The 19,703-nt window shown below is 25.9% G+C and overlaps 1 protein-coding gene across 4 annotated transcripts in view; it reads right to left on the reverse strand.

Annotated features, from left to right (window-relative positions):
• Window positions 1-5,951: 5,951 nt before the first annotated feature.
• Window positions 5,952-19,703, reverse strand: part of vari (MAGUK p55 subfamily member vari) — a 50,500-nt gene continuing 36,748 nt past the window's right edge. For all 4 annotated transcript variants that reach the window (XM_043051875.3, XM_043051871.3, XM_043051879.3 and 1 more), the window contains 11 exons: window positions 19,516-19,674; window positions 19,171-19,246; window positions 18,766-18,914; window positions 17,656-17,787; window positions 17,444-17,552; window positions 15,955-16,020; window positions 13,425-13,586; window positions 11,819-12,021; window positions 11,085-11,213; window positions 7,864-7,935; window positions 5,952-7,420 (listed from right to left, as the gene is read on the reverse strand). In XM_043051875.3, coding sequence (XP_042907809.1) covers window positions 7,244-7,420; window positions 7,864-7,935; window positions 11,085-11,213; window positions 11,819-12,021; window positions 13,425-13,586; window positions 15,955-16,020; window positions 17,444-17,552; window positions 17,656-17,787; window positions 18,766-18,914; window positions 19,171-19,246; window positions 19,516-19,674 — 1,434 coding nt within the window. In that variant the 3' untranslated portion in view covers window positions 5,952-7,243. The remainder of the gene's footprint in view (window positions 7,421-7,863; window positions 7,936-11,084; window positions 11,214-11,818; window positions 12,022-13,424; window positions 13,587-15,954; window positions 16,021-17,443; window positions 17,553-17,655; window positions 17,788-18,765; window positions 18,915-19,170; window positions 19,247-19,515; window positions 19,675-19,703) is intronic.

The raw sequence follows: 19,703 nt of genomic DNA on the forward strand, positions 1-19,703 counted from the left end.
AAGTAAAAAAAATGATGTACAGTTCGAGGTGGAAAGTTAAGAGCTTTCTAGAAAGTCAATAACTTACAGAAGATATTAGTTTTAAATATTAAAATTAACAATAAATTATATTAATTGACTTTTAAATTAATAATAATTTTTGTTTTACACTTAAAAATTTTCCTATTAAATTTTTCAAGCAGCACCATAAATTACATCACTTAAACAGAAAATGCATTAAACTAACTGAAATGCACAATCAAAATGTTATGTGTGTGGCAAATGCATTCTATCTCATAGAACGTGTATTAATCACAAATAGTATCGTTTAAAATTTTTTGTTCTTATGAGTTTTGTTAACAATTTGTTACTCACAGCAGATCTCATTCCACTTTTATAGGGCATAAAATCATCAGAAACAAAGTATGGTGCATCCAAGTTATGAACGCTGTGATGACATTAGAATTGAATATTTATTACACTATTGATTTTGGGCAAAATGGTGAAACAGAAATTTTTTTGCTACACATATTCAAACTTTTGATTTGATTAGCAGATAGCCTTTTAAATATTTTAAGAACCATATAAGTTATAGAAAAATGAAGTATTTAAAGTTATGGGGATTTTTTTCCTTAACTGTTTAATATTCCATTTTTACTATTAAAATTATTGCAAAAATACACACATTTTGTAAAATATAACTATGTAGTAAAAAAAAATTCATTATATCGATTCTGAATTTCTTGCTTGTTTTTACTTTTATTCATTCATTTGAAAATCTTTGAAGAAATTTGTATGTAAATATTTTTTTTCCAATTTAACCTAATTTGCAAAATATTTTTAGAGAGAAGCCTATATTTTATATGAAATGGCTTTCAAATAGCTCTGAAATTTTACTTTTCCTTCATGAAGGGTGTAATAATGTAACTGGAAATGCTGTTACACTAGATTCTAATTATCTTTATTAAAATAATTATAAGCTGTGATTCAATGTCTTATATATATGAAGTAAATACAATAAAGTTTTATGAAGATGAATCAAAAGACGAAAATTTTCCTCTTAACACTTTATTAAATATTTTTTTTTACAAAACTATGCATTAAAAATATATGATTCACATGTTACATAACATGCATAGCTTTACAAAATTATATACAGTTTTACAACTTTTGAAAATCTGTTTAAGGATGTTTTTAATATTTGATCCAACTCCAAATATGTAATATGAAAATGTAAAATGTCAAAATAATAAAAACAAACTTATCAAATCCAGATCAAAGCGACCTTGAAAAAATACATTAAAATACATTTTGCAAAGAAATACTTATAAACACTTTTTTATACTATTAAGTACAATAAAACAATAATGAATTCTGATAAACACTTAATAGCTTTAAATAGTAAAATCTTACTTTGAATAACAATAAACTGTAATTCAAAGTATTAATATACATTCATATCAAAATAAAAGTATAAACAAGATCATAAAAAAGTCATACTCATTACCAGTCAAGTTTGGAATGTTTGAGTTTGTAAATTGGAATGCGACTGTTATAACAAGATTTAATAAATCTGATTTAACACCACAAAAGTTATAGAAAACAAGCTTTTCTGATATATACTAATTTACCTATTTTTATCATTTTTCAGGCAAATTATATTTTTTAAACATATATATCACTTCTTTAAATATAATGTTGCAACCTCATAGGAACAGTTCTGTGTGTCAAGTTCTTTTGCTAGTTAGTTGATGTTTAAAATAATAAAAAAATAATAAGTGGTGCTTTTATGTATACATATAAAGGGTGGTCATAATTAAATTAGAGGTGTTTAAAGCTTGATACAGCAAAAGGAAAGCTGAGGGTCTACAATAATAGATCGCAATAAAACAATTTAATTTGGAACACGTATTCAAAATTTAAAACAATAAAAAATATTTTTCCACTTTTAATTGTAGTATGTGGCAACTCGTTAGCTGGAAAAAATGGATGTCATTGTTTTTCAAGACAAATTGATCAGGAGAACTATAGGAGAATTTATTGTACAATTTAGAAATTAATAGCAGCAAAAATCAAAAAGATATCTTTCACTTACACAATATTATAAAAGATTGGGAGAAAGTTTTTAATTGGTTTCCATCTTCATATCTGGAGTAAAGGGGCTTCAGAGAGATTGTCAATTTCCTGACAGAAACAAGAAACAGACAGAAAACCAAGGAATGAGAAGAATAGAGATTATATCTGATTTAAATTTACACAAAATGTTCATTCCTCCTACTAAAAGCAATAATATTTTGCTTAGTTATTTTATGTAAGAGGTAGTAAATTTTAATTTGGTTTGTTTTAATTACACTTCAATTAGAAAAATATATAAAACGTAAAATTAGTTTTTTTTTTTTACTTTTGTGTTTGCACTGTCAGAAATCTTTCAAACTTAATACCACTTTTCCAGTTGTTAAAAACAGGTTTTAAGAGGATGAATTTGAAAAAATTCAATATTGGACAGGCAAGCAGTCAACCAAGAGCCTAAAAATATAGCAAGCAGTGCTAAAGACAAGAAAATTTGGGGACCTCTGAGTAGGACCATGGAAATTTTATTTTAAAAAATAAAGTATTTTGTTTGCCACCTGGCAACGAAATGGTAAAATACGACCCATTTTAGCGGTAAATTATAGCAAGTAAAAAAAATTAACCTAGGTACACAGTGGCAAAAATATTGAACTGATTTTTTCTTATAAAATTCAAATTGACTAAATAGCATCTACTGCAAAATAAGTTCAGTTTTGTTCAACAGTCTACTCTTTATTTAACTTCAAACATCTCTATTTTAATTATTGTCACCCTGAATAGATATATATTATACATACATATGTAAGTACACATATATAAATACACATATAGTGCTGAAATAGACAACATAGATATTTTACAAATAACCTTAAATGGAAAGAAAAATTTTAATTCCATGCAAGTAGAACATTAGATTAATTTTTTGCATTTATTATTATTACTTAACTTAACACAGAGAGAACAATACAAAAACAATAAATAGCAACCAGCATGAAAATTATATATTTTAAGCTACACAAGTTTTTCTATGGAAAAATAAAGTATTAAAGCAATTTTTTTTATTTATAAAATACAAGTGTTTTTTTTTTTGAAGAAAGAATACCACATTCTCAAATTTTGAAACTTAATAAAGACTTAAAATGTTTCTAATATAAACAAAGAAAAATTAAGTTGCTTCGATAAAGAGGAAAAGAATAAACATAACTCTTTTCATAACATTTTTAAGTGATTTAAACTTTGAATGTGTATAAATTACAAAATTTCTAATCTGTCAAAATGTTCTACTGGACTATACTCATTTACTTTTTAACTACAGTCAGAACAATTACAAGCACTAAACATAGAAATTTTTTTAACCATTTTAGCACCTTGTCTAATAGGAATTATAAATAATTTTCTTTTTCACTACAAAAATACAATAGAAAAAATCTGAGAGTAATGCTTGTACAACTGGAGGATATGTCCATGTCTTAAAAGTTTATCTTATTTTATTTTTAATGTTTTAATTTACGTAAAAAAAGATGCTCTTTTAAATCTTAAGCAAACTAGATCAATAAAGCTAAAAAATTTTAAAAAAAGGTAATATAGCCTTAAAAATGCAATCAAAATAGTATCAAAGATTTATTTGAATAAGAAAGTTAGCATTCAGAAACTCTTCATATGACTATTATATTAGATCAAAACAAAAATGTTCTTCACAACCAATAATTTATATAAATAAAATAAAACATACATTAAATAAATATTATTCTAAGCAAACATCAAATAAACTACATCAATGGAAAAGTAAAACTAGTAAACAAATAAAATAAGGTTCATTATATATTAAACTAAAAATATAATGAATACTCTGAAAACTTAAATTATTCCACTGGGATTAGCTCAGTTTTTATTTTGACATTATGACTAGTGCAGTTTAAAAAGAAATTCCTTTAAAATTTAAGAAGTTTAAATTATGCATAATATAATGCCACAAAAAGATAATGTATTTTTTACAGGTATATGTAAGCATATAATTAGCACTTAAGTTTTTATTTTATTAAAGCTTGAAAAATGAATACATCAATGCATGACTTATAAAAGAGGTAAACATGAACTATCACCAAATGCATAAAATAGTAAAAAAAAGTATTAATTACATAAAAAATTACATTCAAAAATAAACATTTAAATAAAATAACTTTACTAAAGCAGATTAAAACAGAGGCATCATTCAATTTGTCATAAAACATGTGTGCATATGATTTCTAAGATAAGTGGAAAATGTTTGATCAGAGGTTCGACGTTTAAGAAACATTGTTACAATAAAAATTCCCATTTTTTTTAAAAATTAAGATAAATATATAACAGGCTAAATCAAGTTTTGATGACTAATAATTAAATTTTTATGGGAGATTTAATGAGGAACATATGAACATATTTTACAAAAAGAGCTTGAATCAAGAATTAATCTTTCTATAAATGAAGTCCACACATTACACACTTTATTTTCTGAATAAAAAATTTAACCTATTTGATTAAAAACATTCCATGCATGGAAAATTTATTTTTACTGTAAGTCTGACATAAAATTATTCGTTCAACTAATTCAAAAACACCAACCTTAACATAAAAAATATATACTTTCAAACGAAGCACCAGAAAAACTATTATTTTAGGACAAGAGAAATTCTTTGTCTCAATCTCCCCTCTCCTAAATAAAAAACAGACTCACATTATTTTGGGCTAAATTAAAGCAGCATGAAATCTAGCCCATGAAAAACCAAATACAGAATTTATTGAAGTTAAATTGCAGACTAGGTAGGATGTAAAGTTTTATGTCTAATACTTAGCAGAAAAATAATTGCATGCTATAATTAATAGTTTTCTTTCCAAAATTAGCATTGCACTTCTTACGCAGTCAGCGTAATAACTTTTAAATATATATTATACATCAATAGTATATTTAAAAAAAAAAAAAAAAGACTTCTGCAATACAAAATTTTAGTCTTGTTCAAAATGCTATCAACTCTCATTATAAACACATTTCATACATAGCTGAAAAAACCTGAAATTCAATTATTTATACAAAATATTTGTTAGTGACACATGTGGCACAAGTTTTGAAACTATTTAATGATGGATACTAACTAATCTAAATGATACTTAGAAAGAAATACCATTTGATTGTCTTTAATTTTCCAACTGATTTGAAAATATGTATATATACTCTTTGAAAAAATTAGAGAATTTGTGTAGTTTCACAAAAGATACTAGGTTTAAAAGCTAGCCATATCATTAAAATATACAAGTGTGGTTTTATTAACTACACTAAATTCAAAAGAAAACTGATATTTAACTTCAACAGTTAAGCATTTAATGCTAAGCAATATTTTCTATGCATATTCAACCAATATCCCTGAGTATTCGAGATTGTTCTCAAACCAGAGGACATTCATTTTATCTGTCACTTGAAAATTGAGGATTCAGCTCTAACATATCTCTGTGGGCAATTAAGGCAAAATTTAACTACGCATTCTAAATGTAAAAGTCGAACTGAATAAAAATAATTAGCAAAAATTATATTATGCTTCTTATATATTCAAATCTTAATATATCAATACTATTTAAAAAACACACTTACGGTTAAGTAAATGGTAAAAGTAATATAAAATATAATAGTTAAAATCTTATGCAAGGTTAGAAAAATAATAACTTAAATTTCAGTCATTGTGGAATGCGTAAAAGAAATAGATCTATATTATAGTAAAGAGGTTGCATGAGTATAAATATAAAAATTCTTAAAATTGAAGTTTAATAAACACTTTTTTGCATGCAACAAATTCTTGAAAGCAAATAAAAGTCAAATATTTATAGGGAGAGGGCACAACTTAGGAAAGTTACAAATTTATTTCTAAAACAAATTTCTTATGTTGTGTCCTGCCCTAGCTAGATTTTTGTGGATAAAATCTAAATTTCACATTTACATTTATAAGCATGTGAATTATATAAAATGGTGTCCTTTTTTAAATTAACCACAAATATAGTTTCATTGAAAAAGTGAAAATAAAGCTTTGCTATCATTTGTAAGCTAAAGCAATAATGAATAAACAACTTATAAATTAAATTATTTTTGCCTGATATATCTCTTTAAAAACTTACTGAAAGTTTCACTTAATTCTTCCACTTTTCTTAAGTTAACTACGTAAGTAAGATACTTTATACAGGCCAAAACAATGTAGATAGCAAAACATGTTTAAACTTTATGGGAAAAATTCAATGTGAAATAAATAGGAGATTCAATAGTGAGAAATTTGGTTTTTCAAACTTTTATGTGGTTAATAAAAGTGAAGAAAACCACACTTTACTTTGAGAAAGAGATTCAAAAGTAAGGTATATAATATGAATTACCAGCATTTGCTATGGTTATTCTCAGTATTTCAACACTGTAATTTATGAAGCTTAATTTTTCACAGTAATATGTCAAATAAAATTATTATTTCTACTAATACTATTGACAAAATATATAAAAAAATTTCACATCGACCAAATGCCTATAATTTTCAAATATATATTAAAAAAACACAATAAACAAAAATAAATAACAAATACTGATTCAACTTAACAGAAGTAAATGCATATTCCCATAGCCCAATGGAAAATAGTGAATAACAAAAAAATCCCAACAAAAAAAATATGCTAAGTCACATCAATTTAAAATAAGAATTAGAGCTACTGAAAGACATAATTTACTTTTAAGACAAATCAGTGAACCAAATGAGCAATCAGCTAACCCAAGAAAATGATCTTAATATTTTTTCATTTAACTCTAAAATTAAATTGTGAGTCACAGATGAACAATGTTTTAATGAATGAACATATTTTCTGTTTTAAAACATGCAAAAACGGCAGTTTGATTGATGACTAAGAATAAATGGTTTGTTTAACTAAGTGGAAGACAATATGAATGAATAAGCAAATCTTAATTTCCTTATTTAATCAATGAAAAAATTACTCAGAATGAAATGCAAATTATTTCCTTGTCGACTACTTGGAATGCTTATCACAGATTCCAAAGCCAGGTACAACACTTTTCAACATATATATTACACTTAAGTCTTAAAAATCAGATCTCTCAAGCTCAAATAAAAAATAAATGTATATATTAAAGCTTGTTTTAAAACAAATATAGCTTTAAAGCAATACAGTTCTTACATTAATAAACCCATGAAATTGGAACCCATTGTGGCTCACTTGATAATGCATCAATAGCATCTTTTAGCTGCTCATATGTTTTCTCAAAGTTTGTGTTCATTAGAACTAAATCAAAATATTTGTCAAAAGCCCTTTGCAATCTTGCACTTTCTTCAACTGTATTTCTTAAATCTTCCTCCTAGAAAAAATATATGCTGATAGAATGATACCAAATAAATATTTACATTTTAAGAACAAGATTAAGAATTTTAGCATATTTTTAAAGTAATTTTATTTTTTGATGAACAAAAAAACTAACAATATCTGTTATCTTGCTTTTAAAGGGAAAAAAAAATCAAAATATGGAGACTCAAAAAATTTTCAAGTATCTAAACCTGAGAATATTTTATTTTTCACAGTTGAATAGCTATTTAACTATGGAAGATACTTTCTATAATCTTGGAATATCATTAAGAAAATTTCTTATTTAGCAAAGCAAGACTTAACTTTAAATAAGATATATATTACTTAGAAAAAAGAAAATTTCAGTGAACTAAATAAGCTGTACATTATTAACTTAAAATGGCAAAGCAAAGAAAAAATGTACTTAAAAATATTATTAAGCAACTAAAAATATCTCACCTCATACAAAGATGCTAAACTTTCCATAGTTCGAGCACGCCTTGAACCATGCCTACCCATAGCCCGATCAAACTATAGGGGAAAAAAAAAAGAAAGTAAAAGACATGATAACTAGGTTCACAAATACATCTGTACATAAATTTGATATAGAGTTCGATTGCAAATGACCCTTGAAATGGAAACTTAATAATATGCATACAAAAGTGAGAAATACTTTAAAATATTTAATGAAGTATACTAATTGTTTGCTGACATATCGTAGAGATAAGTACTAATAAGAGCAGTAAGAAAATCAAAACTACATTAAAGTCTTACAAATGATAATATCCCAAGCAATTTAACACATTGATTCAACATTGCTTAAGAGTTTCTATTGAGGTATGTTCTTGAAATATAAATTAAAAAGAAACATTTAAAGATGTTGAAATTTGAATTAAAAAGAAACATGTTAATACCACATTTTAAAAAGGTTGAGAATGGTTATCAAAGAAAAGTGACTTATGCCTTTATTGTTGAATTTAGTCTAACTTAACTTTTGTTCTATTATAGTTTCTATTCTATTAGAAGACTTCCATAGGAATTACATTTGCTGAAGCTTTTGATTATAAATGCCTACTGTTTCAAAATTTTATAAATATCCAATTTATTTTAAGGAAAAATGCACAACATAATTTGAAGATAAAATAATTACAGAAAGACAATGTTTTTGTATACTTGAAACTAAAAAAAGCAAATTTTAAAACTGTAAGATTAATCTTACATAATTATTATTTCTCTGAAAGAAATTAGAGCAATTTCAAAAGAAGTTAGAAATGTGCTTAGTGCTTTCATCTAAAGATATCAACAGAAAGAAAATTCATAAATGACACGCTAATGAAGAGATGCCAACTTTCTCCGCTTTGTGAGAAAGTTTTTTTAGAGGTAAAAAAACTTAACGTTTAAGGAAATAATTTCTATTTTAAAGCTGTTTTTTTCACCACTACATGCAATTCAAGAGTTCAAATAAAACAATACTTAGTTTCAATTCTTTTGAGATGAGCCTTTTAAAATGAAACTAACCAAATTTGAGTTTTTAATTCTCTACAAGTTAAAATCTTGACACTTTGCAGTCCTTGGAATAACCCTTTTAACATTTATCTCTTTCAGCATTTATGTTGAGCAAAGATAAGGTTTAACATTTAGTTAAACATTTCTAACTTTAATGCTGTAAATGATTAGCTTAAGATAATTAGCAAAATATTAAAATATAGAAAAAAAAACTAGCAAACCTTTTGCATAGTTTCATATAGTTTCATGCGAGAAAAACAGCGAATTAAAATAAACAGATTTACTTGTAACTTTCTGTTGTCCTATCAGCTGTTATAAGTAGGAAAAAAACTTCTTGAAACACAGAGATAAGGCTTGTTTAGACAATCCAAGTTCATTGACGAAGAGTGATTGAAATCGATGAAACGTTTCTTGCTTTGAGTTTGGATTGTGTAAACAATCATCAAAGTACTTGGTCCAAAACCTTGGATGACAGTAGAGCATGTTCTACTTTCCATCCACAAGTTTTTCCTCCCTTAACCAAACAGCGTCGTAGGTTTTATGACGTCAACAAACAGGCATCAGATTATGTCAATTTGTAGTCTGTTTTCATATATTGATCTGTTACGGACTATTTGTGTATTTTGATTTTATTTGCACAATGCACATGTGGTAGTTTTTCTTCCGACCAATCAGTGACATTCAAGAACTTGGATAGTGTCGACGAGTCATCCAATTTCTTGGAAAGAGAAATTCCCCCAATTTCTCAGATTCAAGAACTTGCACCGTGTAAACAAGCCTATACTCTCTATTAGCTTTTAATGTATGTTTTTTTTTACTAAACATGTCAAAGAGTGTTTTTATTCTTGGTTTCCCCTGTATTATTAAAAAAAAGAAAAACAGTATTCTAAAAAAAAATTTAGTACAGATGTGCTTTAGCAACAAAATGCTCAAAGAGTTAGACAAGAGCTATATTGCAAGCAAAATCTGCAATATTTCAGTAAATTTCCTATTATTAATGTGGTTGAAAACTAAGCAGATCCCCCCTCCCAAATTATTTAGTTTTTAACAATATCTTTTCAGTTATAAACTTTATTAAAGTGCTACAATCAAAAGAAAATTTTTAAAATATTTCACATCTTTAATCAAATATATTATCTTAAATTATTATTTCCTTATTTGTCATATCTGCGAACATGATGGAAATTCATCATTTCACAGTTAATCACCAGTAGCCAAATGAAGAAAATTCATCATTTGTAGGGTGTTAATATGAAAATTTAAGAATATTTTGAATAACCAAATTCACACTGTACTTAATTATTGTTCTTTAAATAATTTTAAAGAACAAGGTACATTTGTTAATGCACTAGAAAATCTTGAAAAGCGAGGACATTTTATTACATTTTATAGAATTTTGGGTAATATAGGTCATTTTACATATTTTTAAACTAACTTACTAAACATGGCAGCCATATAAATCTGGAACAAATGCTTTAGAATAATTTTTAGATACAAATACTTAAAAACGCAAAAATATGCCATTGATTAATTATTTGCAGAAAAAAAAATCATTTTATTTTTTAGAGAATTAAAAATAATAACAAAAAAATTTATTTACGTTGGTTTTTGCTTCAGAAATTGTAACCTCTTAACAAATAATATAAAAAGTTAATTGTTTTTACTTCGTTACAAAAATTTCTATTATTTACATCTGTTAAATTTAATGCGGTTTACAGAGAATTGTGATTCTCAGAATTGCATTATATAGATCTTGTGCTACGATACAAAACAGATAAATGAAACAAACTTGAATAAAAACAGAAGCCTTGAAACAAAAATAAGACATTTCTGATAAATTAGTTTATTTTTTAATTTATGAAAGTATGAGCTTGTAAAACTAGTGAGAAGGAAATATTTGCTTTCGATTTTTTCCCTGACATTCCTATGTATTTAATATACATAAATGCTAAGCAATGAAACTTTTAAGCAAATCGAAAAATTAATTAAAAGATTATATATCATTTATTTACAACATGTAATACTTAAAGTTGACATGAAGTAAAAGTATACCCTAAGTTTTATATTTAAGGACAATTTATCAAAATATATAAAAGAACACTGAAATTAGAACTGTTGCAGAAATAAAATTAGAATTCAAGGTGTACATGATTTGTGTGCATTTTTGTACTCACAGTTAAATTTCTACTGCTGTAATTATGAGGTCTAGCGAATTCATGCATATTTTTTAATTGGTCCACAGCAGGAGCAGCAATAAAAACAACATATGGCATGAATTCTGATGTCTTGAGAATCTTCAGAGCCTGAAAGTAAACAAAATAATTTTTCCTTACCACATTCACAATATCATTAAAAAAATAGCACAACTATTAAAATTAATTGTATGACATTTACTTTCACATTACTTACAAAAAGTTAAGATTATGTAAAAGTTAATATTTACTTACAAATAGAAATTTCAATAGTCCATTTTAAATATCAATACAAATTAACTAACAACAAAATCATTTGAGAATAGAATTATAAAGAAATATTTTAATAGATATTCATAAACATATTTTTTATTAAACAATAAGTATTATTTATATTTGAACAAACAAATGCTGAAAAGAGTTCATTTTCTTAACTAGTGATTACAAAAAAAAGCAAATAAATTTTACAACACAGCATAAAATAATGTAGAAATGAGGATACAGTATATTTGATCAAAATTAATCCTGAACATTACATGCAACATTGATTTTAATTAACCACTAGTATTATATTAGTGATAAATCTTTATGTAACAAATAAAAAAAATAATGTATTTAAAATGCTAAAAGAATTAGATAAAACAACCAGAAGTTAGTAAGAAAATAAGAATAAAATATATAATAAATTGTGTATTTTAAGCCATTATAATACTCACCTGTGGATTACAATCTAATATGCACATTTTTCCTGAACGAATAATAGCTCTCACTGATTCAAGCTTTGTTCCATATAAATGCCCATTGTGTTCGCCATACTCCAAATACTTATTTTCAGCTATATCAGCTTCCATAGCTTCACGTGTAACAAAGAAATAATTTTTACCATCTTGCTCTGTCTCTCTAATTGGTCGTGAAGTATCTGAAAACCAACAGTTAGCTGAAATATTTTTAGTGGTACTAGTATAATATATTTCTTTTAAATTGTGCTATTGGAAAGAAATATATGAATTTGAGATAATTAATAGTTTAAATTAAATTAATTAAAATAGTAAAGTGCCAGAGAGAGGAAAAACAGAGTAAATATTTTTTTCAGCAGTAAATCTGATTCTGAAATGTAAAATATTGTAGTTATACTTTTTTTTTCCTATTAAGATGCGTTCATTAAAGAAAAATGTTTTTTTTGCTCCATATAAGCAATTTCAAATATCATTAAAGAAACAATAACTGAATTCAACATTAAATTGTTCCATAATTGATATTCCAACCAAACAGTCAGTTGAGCTTTGTTTTAACTTTCAACTAAAAACCAACAAAGAGAAACTGACCACATTTAATAAGGAACATTTAGATTTTTAAAACTATGGTACAGACCTCAAAGCATTCAATTAACTTGAAAAAAAAGAAAAATAAAAGAACACTTTCCATGAATTATAATTAAAATAATGGAATGTAAAAAATTATTTCATATCTAACTCACAGAAAAACATTAACATGATACATAAAATTTCAGATTTCAGTTACAAATAAAAATATGACATTGGTCACAAAGTAGTTAAAGTGTGCTATGTTACATGATCAAATTTTAGATAATATTTGAAGTTTTAGCTAGGTACAAAAAAAGTTTTGAAATTGTAGTAACATAATTTTGAAAGTATGATATGCAACATATTAAAATGTGAACAAAATTTCTTATAACGCTGTTGTTTATGTACCTAGAAAAACTGGTATAAAAAGCATTTAACTTTTAGACATCTAAATAGTTACGTGAAAGCTTTTACTTTTCTCAACTAAAAACCGTCGACCACTTCTTACACTTTTGTAGACAAGAAACAGTTCTAAATATGTGCTATAAAAGTAAGGCCTTCTTGCAACAGCTCATTGAGAGCCAGGGGGATTATGGAGATTAAGGCTCCTTAATTTTGCGAACAATGCTATGACTGTGGCAATATGGTCAGCATTGCAGCCGTTATCGATCTATCTGAAGTTGGGTGGTCTTCAAGCTGCCATTGTGGATTGAACCCCAGTTCTTCACAGTGACAGTTCATTCTCTTACGCACTAAGCCATAGCGGCTCGAATATATGTGATAACTGTTACTAAATTTTGGTAGTTAGAGATATTTTACTCCTGAAAACAAAGTTGTTTTCTTCATATACACAACAGCCATTATGATTCAATTTTCAAAATTTCTAGAATCCTAATAACTTAAAATCATATTTTTTCCTGTTTTAATTTTAATAAATGCCTTCAAAACGAGGCAATTATTCACAAATCAAATTATTAATTTATAATTGTTTTTTTTTAAAAAAGCTATCATTACATACGGGCAACTGGAGAAGCAAATTTATCAGGATCTTCTTTTATTAATCTATTTTTCATTGTTCTTCGACCAACACTCTGAGCACCTAACAGAATTAGAGTCTTCCTTTCAAATGGTGGCATTCGAGCAACTTCTTCATACAGAAGTAATTCAGCCTTGTCAAATTCTAAGACAAAATAAATGTGTTAATGATTAATATTCAAATGACAGCACATTGATACTTAAAGAAATTTTTCATCTTAAATTTATTACTAACTGCAAAACATGAAATCCCAATATCATATATGCTATACTGCTAAAAATGCAGCTACATTTTTGACTTATTAAAAACATGCGAAACTCTATTTTTATTTTGCACTAAATTGGTTTTTAATTTGACATTTATAAGCAAAAATATAATGAAATTAATTTTTACTCTGTGAAACGCTGTAGAAAAAAAAAGGTAAGCGTTTTAAATAAAAAATACAGGTAAATTTATTTTTGGATATGGTTTTTCACCACAAATTATAACCAGGAAACTAATTAGCATTGTTAAGTAAGTAAGTCACTTAATTTGTAAACATATCATTATATTTAAGATGTGCATAAAATTTTTTGTAGCAAGTTGTTTAATATCAAACTTTATTGTTACGATTCAAGTGTTTATTAGTAAAGGATTACCATGGATACTTGAAGGGTTTTTGATTAAATGTCTATAGCTCCATTTTAAAGTTTGAAAATTTCAGAAATTGTCTTCTTCTCTATATTCATAAATAAAAGAACCTGGCATTTTTTTAAGAGAAATCAAAAAAAAAAATTTCCATCCATAACTTACTTTGATAGTGGCTATAAAAGAGCCCTGATTTTATTGAACCCATATGGGTAAATTAATGGGGAAATGAGATATATATAGTAAATAGTAATAGTGTTTGCAGTGAAAAACTGAAACTATTTGAAATACGCAACTTCCAACATTAACACATTTTATTTCGAAATGCTAATAACTACCTTTGTTTCAAATATGCAAGATAAATTTTTATGCTTCACTATATGCATTAAGAATTTTACAGTATTATTATAAAAATACTTAATTTATCATTAAAAGAAGAGATTTTTTGACTTGCAACTTTTCAAACAATCATATAAAGTTTTAAAACTTTGCTACCTCACCATCATTAAAATTCAGAAAGGCTGAGTGGTTTTATTAAAAACCTTTAGAATAGGCTAAATCTTTTCGAAGTATTTATCACAAAACTTTAGTCACATTTAATCAGAAAATAAAATTATGAATATAATTTACAACTTACACATTTACAGACAATTTTATATATTTCAGTACAACTAATTAGATGTTTATGCCGAAAAACAGCTATTTCTGTGAAAAAAATGGTGACATGCAACTTTTTTAATTAAAAAAAATTGGACTACCAATAATTTTTTTTCTTCAAAAACGCAAAAAAAAAAAGAAAAAAATTCGAAACAGCTTTTGGCCATTTCAAAAAATAAATTTATTGCATATCTATTTATATAAAAACAATTCTTGATCTAGGATACAGTCATTGACATTTAAACGAAAACTGGTATTGTAAGGTGAGGTTTATACATGGAGAGTACAAGAAAGTAACATTAATTATTATTCACAACTATACAATACTGGAATAATTTTAACAAAACAATGCTACATTTAAAAAAGATATAAAGTAAAAGAATAAACTATAAAAATGCAACTTGTATTTTTATGTTAATATAAACAAAAAAAGTAAAATTCCAAATATTACATAACATATGAAGAAATACCCAGGTTCTGGGCAGTTATTTTCAATAAATAGCATAAGTGCAGGTGCAATCAAATAACTGCAAAGACTAAACAAAAACAAAATACAGCAAAATAGAAAGTGAATATCATGTTTTGACTCCAAATTATATCACTCAAGGAGACTAACATCTTGTAAAAGAAGGAAATAAAATTTCAAACACAGAAAGTATCATTAATAGACTTATTATACCCTTAATTTTGAATTTGTTTAATTGAAAAAGCATGCAAGCCCAATTTTCAGCATGACAATTGTATATATACTTTGATTTTTAATGTGGAGTTATCCATACCTTCTAAGCTTTTTTTTATCATAGATCTTGGCAACCTAAGAGTAGAATCGAGATTGCATCATTCTGCTTCCATTCAAAGAAAATTCAAGATGCTTTTAATATGATGTGTGATAACACCAAAAGTAAAAGAGGTTTAAATAATTTCTTTGAATCTTTTATTAAATCAAATGATTTACTGTTAATGGAAACATTTTGCTTTGAAAGCACAAAAATGCTTAATACTTATTTTTAAGTGATTTTCATGAGAATAAAAAAAAAAAAAATTAAACATTGGTCGCTATATTGTAGCGTAAGGTTCAATGTCAATGTTTTAACAGGACTTAGGGTACAGTGTAATATAATGAAAGAAAATGGGGGTCTTTCAAAATAGAGTGGCATGGCCATTTATTAGAGTGTATTTAAGTGAAATATGTTTTAAATTTTTAAAAAACAAACAAAATTATTTTTACCTGCATTTGCTCTACTTTGATATAAGACTTTTCTCTTTTTCTTCGTAATTTTAGTACCACACATAGCTGGAAATAAAAGAAATTTCAATGAATTTTAACATCAAATATTTAATTTTATTTTAAGAGTTAAGTATTCCCCACACTTAATGCTTTTGACAGAATATCAGGATGTATCAATATAATTAAGATGTATAAATTTGATGAAAAATAATCTGCTGAAAATTATTTTTTACATAATGTTATAATTAAAAGCAGTCCCTAACTTTGTATTTTCACACATTACTAAAATCCCTTAACTTCATATTACTATGACAGAGTTGCCACAGAAAAAAAATGAACAAAATAGTTGCTTTTAGTAGCCTAAAGCATGAAAATAGTTGCCGAAAACTATGAAAATAGTTGCCTAAATAAGAACAAAAATAAGACTAAAATTTTATTAAATGACTTAATTGTTATATACCATGATCCATTTAGTCAAGTTGGTGGCAAATATGATAATTTTTATATAAACGTTAATGTTCTAGTACTAAATTTTTATATAAAAAAATTAGTATATTTGCAGAAAATTAAATATTTTTAATTACTAAAATTCATTCAAAAAATACTTTTTCATTAAAAAAGAACACATTTATTCGAAGAAATTTTCCCTTTTATCAATAATTAACTTAGCAAATATATATAGATAATATAAATTATTAATTAATTAAATTAATTAATTATAATTAATTATTTAATTATTAATTAAATATAAATTAATGCATTGTAATATCGTATTAAAAATTTTGTGTTTTAAAATCGTGCAGAATTTCGTTGCAAAAACTGTTGAAAAGGAGATCGAAAAACAAAATAGATTTACAAGAATCTGTGCAAATTGAAAGCATTAGAAAGTGATAACTCAAATTTGCAATCTAAAATATTTCATTTTTTGATGTTTAAATTATTTAATTTTTTTAAATTTTATTATTTTTATTTCACATTTTTTATTTTTTAAGAAAAGAAATTTAGGGCTGCAGGTTTTCAACCAAATTTATGCTAAAAAACATTGCTAAAGTACAGAAAAGTCTCCTAATAGTCTCCTTTTTCTGAAAATAGTTGCTTTTTTAGCCTTTTCAGGCAAAAAAAGTTGCCATAGTCGCCTCATGCTGAAAATAGTTGCATTTTAGTCGTCTGTGGCAACCCTGCTATGAGATTTTACTTCCCAGCTGCAGGGCAAGACTTCTTTCTCTTGAGACCTGGCTAAATAGTGAGAACCACTGCATCAATTAAATTTCCAGATAAAATGAAGCTTAAAATATTTTTTAAATATATCAGTAAATGAATGAATGATAAAAAAGTTAATATTTGTAAAAAAATATTTAAGAATATTAACCTTTTTTTTAATTACCCCATTCTAGCAAAATTTTACCTTATCTAAATTCCTATATGGAACTATGTAAATTTACAATAGAATATAAGAGAAATATACTAAAAATCTAAACAAATTACTTACTGCTTTTAGTTGCATGATCATATTCTGGTCGGACAAAAGCATGCCGGCGTTCCTCAAGCTCTTGTGAAGGAATTAAGCCAGCAGGACCCATAGCATCTAATCTTCTAGCCTACATATAAAACAATTATTTTTAAAATTAAGGTTAAAATAATAAAAGTAGATTCAAAAGTGCACTCCAAAGTATGAATGGAATTTTTCAAATTAAAATTTACCTGCCACCAGTTAGGATCATCTTGGCTTAAAACTTGCAAAACATCCCCTTGCTTGAATGATAATCCAATTTCTTTGCAAGGCAGAAGAGAATCTTTGGACGGATCATATGCATACAAAGCTTTCACAAATGTCTAAAAATAAATTAAACAATAAAGTCAAAACTGTTTATTGTTGTAATTTACGTGTTTCAAATCAGATTTAAAAAATAACATATAATCAAAACATTTACTTTGTTTTAATCTTATTTCAAAATAGACCACTAAATATTTCAATTGAATACTATATACTTTGATATAAATTCTATACAAAGCTACTGTCAGTACACTTCAACAATTTATAAAAACTAAAACTATCAGCAACTATTTTCTTTTGAATTATATGTTTGAAAAGATACCGTACAAAAAAAAAGCAATAATTTTCATAAAATCTGAAATTTTCTGGAACAAAGTCACTTATCCAGATTCCTGTTTACTGGAAAGGTCTTTTTTTGATCGATTTTAATTCAATTTCAGCAACAATATGAAAAAAAAATTGGGTATCACGAAAACAAAATTCGCCATTTAATTACAGTACCAAAAAAATTTTTACCCCTCAAGTCTCACAAGCAAGGATTATTACCGCCAAAAATCACAAAATTTCAGAGTGGTCAAAAATTTTCCATTCTAAATGATTATTCATAAGTGTGATTCCGAATTGTATTAATATTATATTAAAAATGCAACCGAGAAAATCGTGTGGACAATAAAATTTACAAAAATCATGTATGTGCATCGAAAAGTAATTCTACAATACTCTAATTGAAGTTAGCTGAACGAATGTATTAAAACATTGAGATTTTAAAGTAAAAAGATTTTAAACTAAGTAAAAATTCGTTTTAATAAATACCAAAAAATAATCCTCTCCTTAAAACCATGTGGATTAAGCATAAAAAAAGCATGTCTAACAATTGTAAATAAAATATTTTAAAGCACTAAACTTGCCTCTAAAGTGCAAGATTTAAATAAATTCAAGCTTAATCTTTTATCAACAGAGGGAACAAAAAACTTTATTTAAGTAAATTAGTTCATAATAAAATATAATGCAGATAATGGTTTTATTGTGAACGTTACCTGAGCTGGAGCAATGAGATCGGTATTGGATGGACGAATTTTAAATGTTACACTTCCAAGAGATTTTTGAAGTTGTTGTTGTAAATCCATAGGGGTGTGTACTTCAACAGAATTTACTTCTAGAATGGTATCTCCAACATTTAGCAAACCTGCTCATAAAAAATAATTAAGAAACTACCATTAGTTAATAATATTAGTTCATTATTTGTTAGAAATACTTAGTAAATCTATATGCTAAGATGAAGAAAAAAAAAGTTTAATTGAAGTTACAAAATCAAAGAAACTTTATTTGTAGCCCTTTATTCCCAACAATATTTACATCAATAAGTTCAAAAGTAAAAGCTACTGATTTTTAAAAAAAAATTTATTGTTATCCTATCGAAAACGTAAATAAATTTTTCTTACCTTGTCGATCAATTATTCCACCAGCAAGAATTCTAGCTATGACAAGATTATCTTCTTCCTTTCGAACAGTAATGCCCTAAAACAGTAAATAAAAGTTTAGTGAACAAAATTTATTGTTTAATCAATTACAACAACAATAAAAAAAATATTTTCTTTTTATGCATGTAAGACAAATTTTAAAAAACGCAAATTGAAATATGGGTAGAAAAAATTTTAAATCAATTTTTAAAAATCAAATATGGGTCAAATTAGTCAAACACTTTAATAAGGCATACAAGTTACAACTATGTTATTTTTTTTTAATCAGAAATTAAATTATACACTTTTAGAAGCATTAACACTTGCCAGTGGTTCTTCATCGGTTTTTCTTATTCCAACCATTCGAACAGCTTCAGTAGCCGGACCATTGTTCACTCGGAGAAGAGGTGAAGTGGATATAACAGGTGAAGATTCGGGAGAATCATACCTTTTACTTGCAACAATATCATGAGCTTCAATCATGGCCTAAAAGTAGGAAAACTCTAACCTTAAAA

This window comes from Parasteatoda tepidariorum, chromosome 11, assembly GCF_982258835.1.
Source record: "Parasteatoda tepidariorum strain Cologne lab strain chromosome 11, Ptep-v5.0, whole genome shotgun sequence".
NCBI lineage: Eukaryota > Metazoa > Arthropoda > Arachnida > Araneae > Theridiidae > Parasteatoda > Parasteatoda tepidariorum.